The 12,059-nt window shown below is 39.9% G+C and overlaps 2 protein-coding genes across 6 annotated transcripts in view; one reads left to right on the top strand and one right to left on the bottom strand.

Moving 5' to 3' along the window:
- The window catches only part of CMSS1 (cms1 ribosomal small subunit homolog), a 600,650-nt gene that overhangs the window by 544,274 nt on the left and 44,317 nt on the right, over positions 1 to 12,059 (bottom strand). The window lies entirely within an intron of this gene.
- The window catches only part of FILIP1L (filamin A interacting protein 1 like), a 504,217-nt gene that overhangs the window by 468,965 nt on the left and 23,193 nt on the right, over positions 1 to 12,059 (top strand). For all 5 annotated transcript variants that reach the window (XM_063956250.1, XM_063956251.1, XM_063956252.1 and 2 more), the window contains one exon: positions 4,875 to 7,605. In XM_063956250.1, the coding sequence (XP_063812320.1) occupies positions 4,875 to 7,605 (2,731 nt within the window). The remainder of the gene's footprint in view (positions 1 to 4,874; positions 7,606 to 12,059) is intronic.

The raw sequence follows: 12,059 nt of genomic DNA, 5'->3' as shown, positions 1-12,059 counted from the left end.
GTCACAGTATGCCCGATGTGTGGGATGACGGGCAAACTTGGACTTTTTTTTTTTTCAAGGGGCAGCCATTTACAGTAATTGCCCCTTAAAAATAAGGTCCAAGTTTGGCCAGCATCCCGCATGTCGGTCGAACTCGGATTGTATTACATCCTGCCCACAGGATCAGTTTTCCATGGGCATGGCGTGGCTGTAACTGTGGGCTTTCAGAAGGGGAGAGTTGCATCCACTGTATGTAGGGCAGGGCCGGTGCAAATGCATGCTGGTGATGAGGACTACTTTTACCAGCACAGGGCTGGGGGAATGGCGTTGTGGTTGCATAGACATTACAGGCTGTGAATACAGAGGGAAATTTGCATTTATTTCTGAAAACATAAACTGCGATTGCCTACATGCATCTCCGAACCAGCCCTCATATCTGCATACAAACCAATTATAACCGATAACTAATTGGACTCTCTGCAGTGTACAGTATGTATTCCATGCGTCCTGGTATACCTGGTATAGTGGGCACGTGGCACAATCATGTGCTTTGTACCTAGTGCTTTCCAAATAAAACAGACAGCATGATTGCTTTTAGATGGCCTGGGAGGTGCGTCCTCTCTTACCCTTGAGGTAACGTGACCTGTACGTGTTTGCTACAGCGCTGTACATGTGACATCACACCTCGAGGCTCCTATGCTGGCATGTGAATAGGATCATAAATCCGGATGAGTCATGCTGACAGCTCCGCATCTGGAATAATACAGCCACCTATAATCAGTGATGAGACAGAGCTCCATGACAGCTGAAAGCTCACATGCAAGAAAATACAAAGCCCTCCATGTTCAACTTATTTTATAACATTATCTATAGTTACAGGTATTTCAAATTAAACTTTAATTTCCATATTTACTGTGATACATTTAATAAATGGTATGCAATTTATTATATAGCAGCTGAAAAAATACAGCTGTCTGTGTAATGAAGAGAACACCTATCAGGATCAGCGGTGCATTTCCCATCAGCCAACCACAACGGTCCCTATTATCAGGGATTCTGCACCTGCCCAAAACCATGTGCAAAGAAGACAGCTTCCTCAGACATACTCATATATGCGCCCGGCTGCTGGTTGCACTTATGCCCATACTGTACTTGGCAGACATCAAAATGCCCATTCTCTCCCCCGTCCCAACTCCCCATGCATAGGAAGGCTTATGTTTCAGTCAGTTTTTATGCAAGATATGCTATACAAACTGAACCCAGTAGCCAACCGCTAGAAATCCAAAGAATGAATACCTGTTATGTACCAATGTATGGAAACCTTTATGCATTTCTTAAGGAATGAGACCAAGATCCATTTAGTTAATCTAGCTACAATATTAGGATTAGATTAAATGTTAAATATCACATTATATATTGTGCATAAAAGGTATATTTCACGTGACGGCTTATGCACTTTTTTGTATTAATACTGCAGGTACATTTTCTTTCTTCTCCACTTTGAGCAGTTACACAAGGCAAGTGGTTATTCTCAAAGCATACTTACAGAAACACTGACTTCTGGCACTGATCCATAAGCAAGCCTGTGCCAATCTTGGAGTCATGAGAATAATTCCTCTAAATCCAGGATGTCAGGATATATAGGACGGGTATAACAATATTTGTGTTTATAAGATCATGCTGTGCAGGGAATCTCTCACTAAGCACATAGACATAACATTAGCCAACTCCATCCAGTTATCTTAGTAAGAGAGCATATCCTTCTCAAGTCCTTTTCAGATTGGCACCATTAGGACACTGAAGCCACAAGAGACATCTTGTTACCTCATTGCCTCTATTTAGAGAGCTGGTAAACTACATGAATTGATTAATGAGCAAGCCTTCATTGCTATACCTTCTATTTCCTTTACATTTGGAAATGTAGCGTGTATTTGTTCAATGTAATGATCCTTGAGATCACAATGTTTCCTATTCAAGATATAAGGGAACCCAGAATAACCAGCATATGTGCTATAACCACTTGTTTTTACTGTACCACACATTGAAGGTGGCCATTTTGTGTGCTTGACCAATATTCATGGGAAAGCAGGCCATTCTATTTACTAAGAACCAGTGACAACATTGTATTATAAATATAAGGTAGTGTGTGAGAAAATGGCAGCTTTATGGGGTTTTTTCACTGATCAAGAATGGGACAGTTGCAAAAAAATGTTTTAATAAATAAGCAACTCCACATTTCTAACCCTGTTAATGTAGGGTAAGCGTGCAAAGTGTTCATCTGTTCTGTGACAGCCTATAATTACCTAGCTACAAATATGCAGCTTACTGTGATCCACCCTAATGATGTCACAACCCCTCCTATATTAACCATGAGTGGTTTCTGCACAGACAGGACTATAAAAATGGTACGATAGCAGCAATTAAACCATATAGAATAACTGGCAACAAACACAGTAACTTCCTACTGTTTGAAAAATCATTGAAGCTTAAGCCCCATACACACTAGCCAAGGCCTCGCCGGTGCCGATATTGGCATCGGCAAGTGCATACACACTTGCCGATGCCGGCGGGGAAGGGATCGACGGTGGGGGGGGGGGGGGGGGCACGACATGTATCAAGCATAGTAAAAAGAGTGGGGAAGTGGGCAAGTTGCCCATATCATGTTCCTGACAAATGCTGCCTCAGAACTGGTTGTCGTTATCGAGGACCTCCCTCGTCTGTACAAGGGAGAGGGTCATTAACGACGCGCGAGATAGTGCTTTAACAACGATAATGAGTGTACACACTAGGCGATATTGTGAACAACATCGCTCAAAGGCAGAAAAACTACTGAGATAACTTCTGTAGGTCCACTATGTCATTTATTACAGTAATGGACCAGAAAAAATTAGGCTGTTGTGCAAAAATGTACTTATAGCTCATGGTACTGTAAGTTTATTTACATAAACTAACCTAGATAAAGTAAATAAGTTATCTACATTTTAACAGGATTATACCGTAAATCTACATTGGCCATTTATTTTAGAATATGGCTTACTGCAGTTATACGGTCTACACAAAACAGAGATTTTAGTCGGTGCAGTATTTGGCTTGTATTGAGAAATGACACTCTGGTGTCCACTGACATTCTCCTAATAAGGAACATAACTGAACGACTGGACCAGAGCTCCACACCTGTAAACGTAAGCCCTACAACATCAAATTATATTTAACAAAATAGGTGCTAGAACTTCTGACAAATGTGTGCGCAAGTATTTCACGAAATGTATTGAGATGCTTTTAGCTGGGGGGGGGGGGGGCACGACATGTATCAAGCATAGTAAAAAGAGTGGGGAAGTGGGCAAGTTGCCCATATCATGTTCCTGACAAATGCTGCCTCAGAACTGGTTGGTTGCTATGGGCAACTTCTTCACTCTTTTCACGATACATCTACCCCCACTGTGAGGTGAAACTTTATTTTTTAAGGAGGGGGTATATCCAGATCTGACCCCATAAAGCAATTTTCCTGTTGTTATTATTAGGGTGGTAACAGAAAGGACTCTAGCTGTGCTCCCAGTCCTGAAATAAGACAATAAAAAAAGATGGTGACCGTAAACATTGGGCAGAATAGCCTGTTCTGCTAAATCAAACTGCATTTTTCTGCAGTCCTGATAAACGCATCATAGATCCAGACTAGATGACAATGAATCGTACTAAACATTTTTGTTCCATACTACTGTACAAGCAAATCAGTGGATGTGTATGGCCACTTTAAATAGCTGATAACATGGAACAATAGTTTGTATCCAATAAAAAATTTGCACGGTCACATTTAAGTATAAAATACTGTAATACATATTCTGGTGTTTAATGCTTTTAAATGATGGTAGAGTCCAGTTAGTGTTTTGCTCTTTATACTGTTGATCTGGTGTATGCAATTACTGTGTGTCTTACAGCAGTCAGTTTCTGTCACTTAGCTGCAGAAAACACAGCTGACTGGTGACACATGACAAGGAATTGAGAGAGCAAAGCTACACAGATAACAATGAAGTACTAGCACTTAGGGACACTTATTAAACAGTACAATAGAATAGCTTGTATAAACCACAGTTTAACAAAAAAAAAAAAAAAGAACTGTGAATCCTATCTATTAACATCAATGAGTGCACATCTTTTCTGTAACCATATGAATCCTGTTGGCTCCTAAACACAACATTATATGGGCTATTCTTGGTGTAAGTATAAATATAATCAAATTGGTCAGGGGCCCTACATCTAATTATGTACAATAAAAGGTATGGGGGAAAAAATATTCTATAGGTCATTCTAAGGGGTGGGAATTAAATTTTTCACAACCGGAGCTATTCAATTAATCGTCATTTTCCACCTGCACAGTAAGCCATGAGTTAACGCTCGCCAACCCATGGGGATATATTTACTAAAGTGTTGGTTTATAGAAGTGGAGATGTTGCCTACAGCAACCAGACACTAGCTTTTACCTTCTAGAAGGTGCTAGAGAAATGATAAGTAGAATCTGATTGGTTGCTTTGGGAAACAGCTCCACTTCTATAAACCTGCAGTTTAGTAAATATAGCCCATAGATTCTGCGCAATCTATGGCTCTCCCCATGCGTTAAAATGCAGTCTGCATTTTAACACAGATTTTCCATTGATGCGGAGTAAACCCTGCGCTAACTGAAACCCTCCCACTAATAAAAACCTGTATCCTAGCAATGTGGATTTGGAAACAAGAGTGAAATAATTAAAACATAAGCTTTTACAACAAGTGAATTTTGACAAAATGATCTCCATATCACTGCAATGATATCCCATTGTAATTTTACATAGTCTATATTTCAAGACTGTATTCTTATTTCAAACTCAGTTTGTATAGCTTATTTGTTCCTTATTTTCCAGGTTAAAAATACTGATTGAACAAGAAACAACTTACCAAGCTATAAAGGAGAAAGAGAACCACAAGAAAATAACCAAACTCCGGGATGAGCTCACAAAGTTGAAATCGTTTGCGTTAATTGTGGTCGATGAGCAACAGAGGCTAACAGAACAGTTACAAGTGCAGAGTGCCAAGATCCAAGAGCTAACATTAACTTCCCAAAAAGCACAGGATAAGCTTGTCATTGTAGAAATAAAAGCGGAAGAAGAGGAGCAAAAAGCAAACAGACTTGAAACAGAACTACAAAGTCAGGAAAGTAAGTTCTTCCAAGAGCACGAATCCATGATGGCCAAACTAACCAGTGAAGAAACTCAGAACCGCCAACTCAGATTAAAGCTGGCAGCTCTCAGCAGACAAATTGATGAGCTTGAGGAAACCAACAAGACACTGCGTAAAGCAGAGGATGAACTCCATGACCTAAGAGAGAAGATGAATAAAGGAGAATGTGGAAACTCCAGCCTGATGGCAGAGGTGGAGGAGCTACGAAAACGTTTGCTGGAAATGGAAGGCAAGGACGAAGAGCTCATCAAAATGGAAGAACAGTGCAAAGACCTCAATAAAAAACTAGAAAAAGAGGCATCTCAAAGTAAGAACCTTAAAGTTGAAGTAGATAAATTAAGCAAAAGAATCAACGAGCTGGAGAAATTAGAAGATGCATTTAATAAAAGCAAGCAAGAATGCCTGTCTATTAAATGCACCATGGAAAAAGAACGAATGAGTACCAAGCAACTGTGTAACGAGCTAGAGAGTCTAAAAGTTCGAATACGAGAACTGGAAACAATTGAGGTAAAGGTTGAAAAGACTGAAAGCATACTAAAAGAAGATCTAACCAAGCTTAAAACCTTAACGGTGATGCTTGTGGAGGAAAGGAAGACTCTAACCGAAAAAATCCGGCAAACAGAGGAGAAACTGAAGTCCGCCAATGCGCAGCTACAGCAAGAACAAAACAAGGTGACGTCCATTACAGAAAAACTAATAGAAGAAAGCAAGAAGTCTCTAAAATCCAAGACAGAACTGCAAGAGAAGATGCACACCATTACAAAAGAAAATGAGGAACTCAAAAGCAAATTGAGGGCGGAGGAGGAGAAGGGAAATGATCTCATGTCAAAGGTTACCATCCTCAAGAAAAAACTGCAGTCACTAGAATTAATCGAAAAGGAATTCCTAAAGAATAAAAGTAAGCAATCTGAAGTATTCTATCAAGAAAACAATAAAATCAGAGAGCTTACTCAAGAAGTTGAAAGGTTAAAACACACCCTAAAACAAATGAAATCAATGGAGGATGACCTCATGAAAACGGAGGATGAGTTTGAATCCTTGGAGAAAAGGTATTACAACGAGCAGCAGAAAGCCAAAATGTTTTCGGAAGAACTTGAAGTTGTAAAAATGGAATTGGCAAACTATAAACTGGCCGAGAAATCTGGAACTTTCCAAGAAAAAACATTGCTTACGAAGCTTAAGGAAGAGGAGGCAAAGTCAGGTCACCTTTCCAGAGAGGTGACCGCTTTGAAAGAGAAGATTCACGACTACATGAAAACAGAAGATACTATTTGTCGTTTGAAGGGAGATCATTCTGTTCTTCAGCGGAAGCTCAATCAGCAAGAAAACAGGAACAAAGAACTGTCAAAAGAAATGGAGAATCTCTCCAAGGAGCTTGAAAGGTATCGTCGCTTTAGTAAGAGCCTAAGGCCCAGCCTCAATGGAAGGAGGATTTCAGACTTTCAAGTGTTTTCAAAAGAGGTGCAGACAGATCCTGTATATAATGAACCACCAGATTACAAAAGTCTTGTTCCTTTGGAAAGAGCGGTTATAAATGGACAACTATATCAAGAAAGTGATAATGAGGATGATGACACAAACGATGAAGATTCAACTGTGGCTTTTAAATGTAATTCATCCAATGGCAATTCTTTAAACAACAGAAGATTAAGATCCCCGTGGACAAAATCTAATCAGCAACAGGGACATAATGGAAAAGTACAATTAAAACAGAATGGAAATTACATCCATCCAGGAGACATGGTCCTTACGCATACCCCAGGGCAGCCTTTACATATTAAAGTCACGCCAGATCATGGACAAAATACTGCCACACTTGAAATAACTAGCCCTACTACAGAAAATCCGCACTCCTTTACAAGTACAGCAGTAATACCAAACTGCGGAACTCCAAAACAAAGAATAACAATTATTCAAAATGGTTCCATGACACCTGTGAAGTCCAGAGTAATAGATGGATATGTGACACAAGACCAAGCAGTACCACCTCTTACAATGACTCCTTTTGTAAGGCCCAGGAGCCCTGATTCATGTGGATCTATCACTCCAGACAGAACAATGTCTCCTCTCCAGGTTCTGGCATTAACAAGTTCATCAAGTTCTCCAGACCGTGTTCTTTCACCAGAGCCAATGGAAATTGGCGGGACTCATGCAGTTTTCAGGGTATCACCAGACAAACAAGCTGGTTGGCAATTCCAAAGGTCAAACAGTTCTAGCTCAACTTCAAGTGTAATAACTACTGAGGACAATAAAATACATATCCACTTAGGAACACCTACAAGTCCTTTTACCCCAGTGCCTGAGAAAAGACATTCACTTACAAATGGAATTCAGAGTAAACCCGCAAATAAAATCACCAGCAGTATTACTATAACACCAACAGCTACTCCACTATCACGGCAATCACAAATTACAGTAAGTAACATCCATAACTGATTTATCTCCCCACCCGCATCTCCTACTAAATACACAGTTTTGCACCAATTCACAGATTTTGAAAACTTTATGTTATGGAGAGCAGTGTGCATTTCCTGCACGACATCTGGAACCGTTTGTTTTTGTTGTATGTTTAGTTTACCTGGGTGTGCATACACTGTGTATCATTTTTTTTCATTCACACTACCTGTATGGAGTACATATTTAGTGTGCACTTGTATTAAATACATTTCTTGTAATATTTTTCCACAAATTAAATTTTGTGAGTGAAGTCATTGTGGTGCGTTCTAAGAATTATCATAAACACTGATTTGAGGTTTGGGTTTTTTTTTGTTTTTGTTTTTATTTTAGTGCTGTCTTTTGGTAATAGGAAACACTATAAAATATGTTTTAATTGGCTTGAATTTTAAATGTTTTAATTGCCAATATATGTTGCAATCTTGGCCATACATAACACATACTCACTCTAAAAATGATCTGGGGAGTAGTCAATTTATTTTACATATGTTAAAATGGATTGCTTTAGCAAAGAGACTTGTTAAAATATCAGTTTGGTAGATACAAAAGAGATTCAAGTTTTTAATGTTATACTGGGAATTTCTTATTATTTATTTTTCATTGGTGACTCGGGTTACAACGTAAACCAGTTTGGTTTTTATCATTGTATCCAAAAGGTAGGGGAGCTCTAGTAATTTATTAAACTCAAGGGGTGTTGGTGGATTTCCAAAAGCAAAATGAAGGGAAACATACATTTATGAGAGGAAACAAAAGGTTGCTTAGAAGAATGGTTCCGCACACCTTTTCATGCCATTAGTAAAAAATGTATTGGGTCACACTTTTGGGTCCTTGCAGGACCCCTTTCGAGAGTGCTTTGTTTCAGAATAAGGGGGGTACATTTACTAAATGGAGAGAAGTTCTAAATTACGTAAACCCTGTTTTCACCAGAGATAGGTCTTCTCACTATTCAACTAACCCCCTGGCGGACACCTCTAGCGATTATGCAGATACTGCAGTCTCTATGGCTGTCGCTTCCACCACCATCTCAAATGGGTAATGGACACCAGAAAAAAAAAAAAAATTATATATATATATATATATATATATATATATATATATATATATATTACTAAAATAAAGCATATTTTCATTTGAAAAATATATTAAGATAAGAATTGAAAAAAGAAAAAGATTTTTTTATGTATTTTTTTCTCTCTTACTTAATGAAACTGCAACTGAAAGCTGTAGCCTTGGCAAAGCCTATTCTATTGCGACAGATTCATAGACACCTTTAGCCTGTACTACCACAACAGATTTATAAATAGACACCTTGGGGTACGCAATTGTTTGAAAAGTCAGCTGGGTGTCTGTTTTTTCTAAGACATGAAAAAACATACACCCAATCGACTTTTCAAACAATTGAATTCCCATAGATTCATAGACACCTTCAAATCTTCGCTATTGGCCTTAAAAAGTATGCAGACTGTCTCTTATGAGCATTACTAAGATGCACGTAAAGGCATGGACGGTATAATCACAAACATTATGGGTTTTCTAAAGGTTTTCACATTATCGAGAGATTGCAAAATATGAAGACAATACATATTTATGTTTACACATCATTCAAAGGTAAGTTAATGCGATTTAAAAATAGAACAGTAGTCAGCAGTATATATATATATATATATATATATATATATATATGTAAATAAATTTCCAGAAAAATTTACATGTATTCTTAGAGTTTGAGGAGACAGTGCAATACAGCACATTTATACCCCCTTTCACACCGCACAAATAACCCGGTTTCAACGCGGGTCGGTGTGCGGTTTGACAGCGCCATGGTCAAAATCCCAGGTCGCCTGACCCGTTAATTCAACCCGGGAATAAAGCAGCGTTATTCCCAGGTTGAATAGGAGGTCAGTGGCAGCATGAACGGGCTCCCGGGTTGATGCGACCTGGAACCCGTTCACTACATAGGGAGGAGGCGACGCGGAGATGAGCTATGGCAACCGACCCGGCATATTGCCAGGTCGGGAAGCCAGACAGATAGGGTCCAATGCCGGATCCCACCCAGGAATGACCTGTTTCCAATTCCCGGGTGGGATCCGGCATTGGCGATGTGAAAGGGGTATTACTGTATAAAGCTGGGTAAAAAATTCCATATTTATTTTTGGAAATGTATTGAATTTTACTACACTTTGTTGAAAGATCTGTTCACACAAATCATTCTTAAGTTACCTACATTCCACAGGGGAAGAAAAGAGGGGGAGTCATGAGGTAACAACTCCAATTTTTCTTTTTTAGTAAATAATATGGAAACATTTCCTCAACACCTTGCAATAGTCCCTTGAATTTACCTCAATTAAGACTACTCACCAGGGAAATCTGGGATTTATTTATGCAATTGAAGCAGATGATGCAGATGAATGGATGCATAAGTGGAATAACCTCATCATTCTGACATCTGCGCTATACCAAAAAATATTAACACTGTGCTCCTATTAAAGATTATTTCTCTTACTAACAAGGAACGAAATTGCCTCCCACTTTCCATGCTCCATAAAACTAATGACAGGGCAGCTACCGAGAGACGTTATGAGATCTGCTTCCTCTCCACTTGTCTCATCAGTGTCATCAGAACACAGCCCTGCAGACACAACTGTGAGGGGGGGGGGAAGCAGGAAATGAGTGGGGCTCAATCATTTGCGTCCGGTCGCACATAAGCACAACGCAGACATTCTTCTAAATGTAGAATTCACACATTTCTTGGGAAGAAAATACAGGATATGGTTTACTACTCTTAGCAATATACAAGAATGATGCATTCTATTCAAATATAGACTGGAAACGGGTGGTCTTCAGTATGCCGGCGGTCGGGCTCCCGGCGACCAGCATACCGGTATGCTGGTCGCCGGGAGGCCGGCCTCCGGCAGATCGTAGTGAACCCCTGGAAACAATCCTTCATCAGGGACAGTCACTTACTCATTATTACTATTTGGAATCCTAAGCAGTGGCAGTGGGGGTTTGCATGATTGATATTGGGTGTTATTCTGACCCGATCGCACGCTGTAGTTTATCGCAGCAGCGCAATCGGGTCAGAACTGCGCGTGCCCGACGGTCAAAGGCATGTGTGTGGGTGGTCAGCTGACACATGCTGCAGCAGCCGGCGGTGATTGACAGCTGAACTGGGTGGGCGCATGTAAAACGCAGATATATCTACTAGTGTGTACCCAGCATCACGAGTGTTAAAATGGAAAAACAATTTACTTGGGAAAAGGCTGCGGCAACTGTAGAACTGTATCAAATCCATATTAATCATTACTTGTTTGCAGTCAACAGGAAACCTCTTGACTCTAGATCATATGATTTAAAAACCAGACACATTGCTAATGAGAACACTGGATTGCCTTTAAGTGACTTAGTTCATTTCAATCATTCCTCTTCTGCGGTATGATCAGACAATGTGACGTAAGAAGGAAGGAACTCCAAAAACCTTTTTGTTTCCGATGTTGCATTATTATTCACTTCATTACTTAGCAACCCGTTTCTGCTAATGTTCCATATTAGGAAACACATAGAAGCTGTAATGTTTTTATTTAGTAAAAGGATGCGAGACCTCAGAATGTATGTGATCTAATTCAGTGCATAAAGTTGAGATCTTTTCCCTTACATAATTCTATGAAGCAATATAACATACAATAAAGGAACAGAGCAGATTGCTGAGCATCATGTGATATTCCTGGGGAAAAGTCGTCTGTCACTACATCCACAGAAATCTAGAATGGAAAAGTGTCATTTTGTTTAGAAGGGATCCGGCCGAGGGGTTAGGTGTAGGTTGCGGGCAGGGGGATTAGGTAAGTTTAGCCACCACTGGGAAGGGTTGGGTTTACGGGGGATGGGAGGTAGGTTTAGGCTGCGGGAAGGGAGGGTAAGTTAGCATTCTTTCCCCACCCGTCGGGATTCTAAATATCGAGATGCATTTTGACCGCCTGCATTTCAGCCCCAACCCATTTAGAAGACCTTTGGAATATCTGCTTTCACAGCTTTACAGAATGCAGTGCAGGATGTACTAAGCATCGCATCCACAATGTGATACATCCTGCCACTTATTGGGTACATACCGGTGTTAATGTGATGTAATGTGTTGCACAGTGTGATGTATGCACCATGGGGGGTGCCGGGAGGGATCTGATTGGATCCTTCTCAGAGGAAAATGCGAAAATAAGCCCATAGGCTTCAATTGGGTAATGTCACCCAAACATAGTGTTACCCACCGGGTCCAAGCTGCATTCTTGAGCCTGGTACATATAGGAGATGCAGGAATGGGAAATTATGAAAATAACAGTTTTCAGATTTTTGGCCACATTTTCCCTTTAGTACATCCTACAAGCAGTCTTCAGAAACTAAGAGAGAGATGTGGTAAGTTTTCTCAG

The sequence above is a fragment of the Pseudophryne corroboree genome, chromosome 2 (genome assembly GCF_028390025.1).
Source record: "Pseudophryne corroboree isolate aPseCor3 chromosome 2, aPseCor3.hap2, whole genome shotgun sequence".
Taxonomy (NCBI): domain Eukaryota; kingdom Metazoa; phylum Chordata; class Amphibia; order Anura; family Myobatrachidae; genus Pseudophryne; species Pseudophryne corroboree.
Note: the sequence above shows the minus strand (reverse complement) of the source record. Positions and strands in the feature narration are given on the sequence as shown.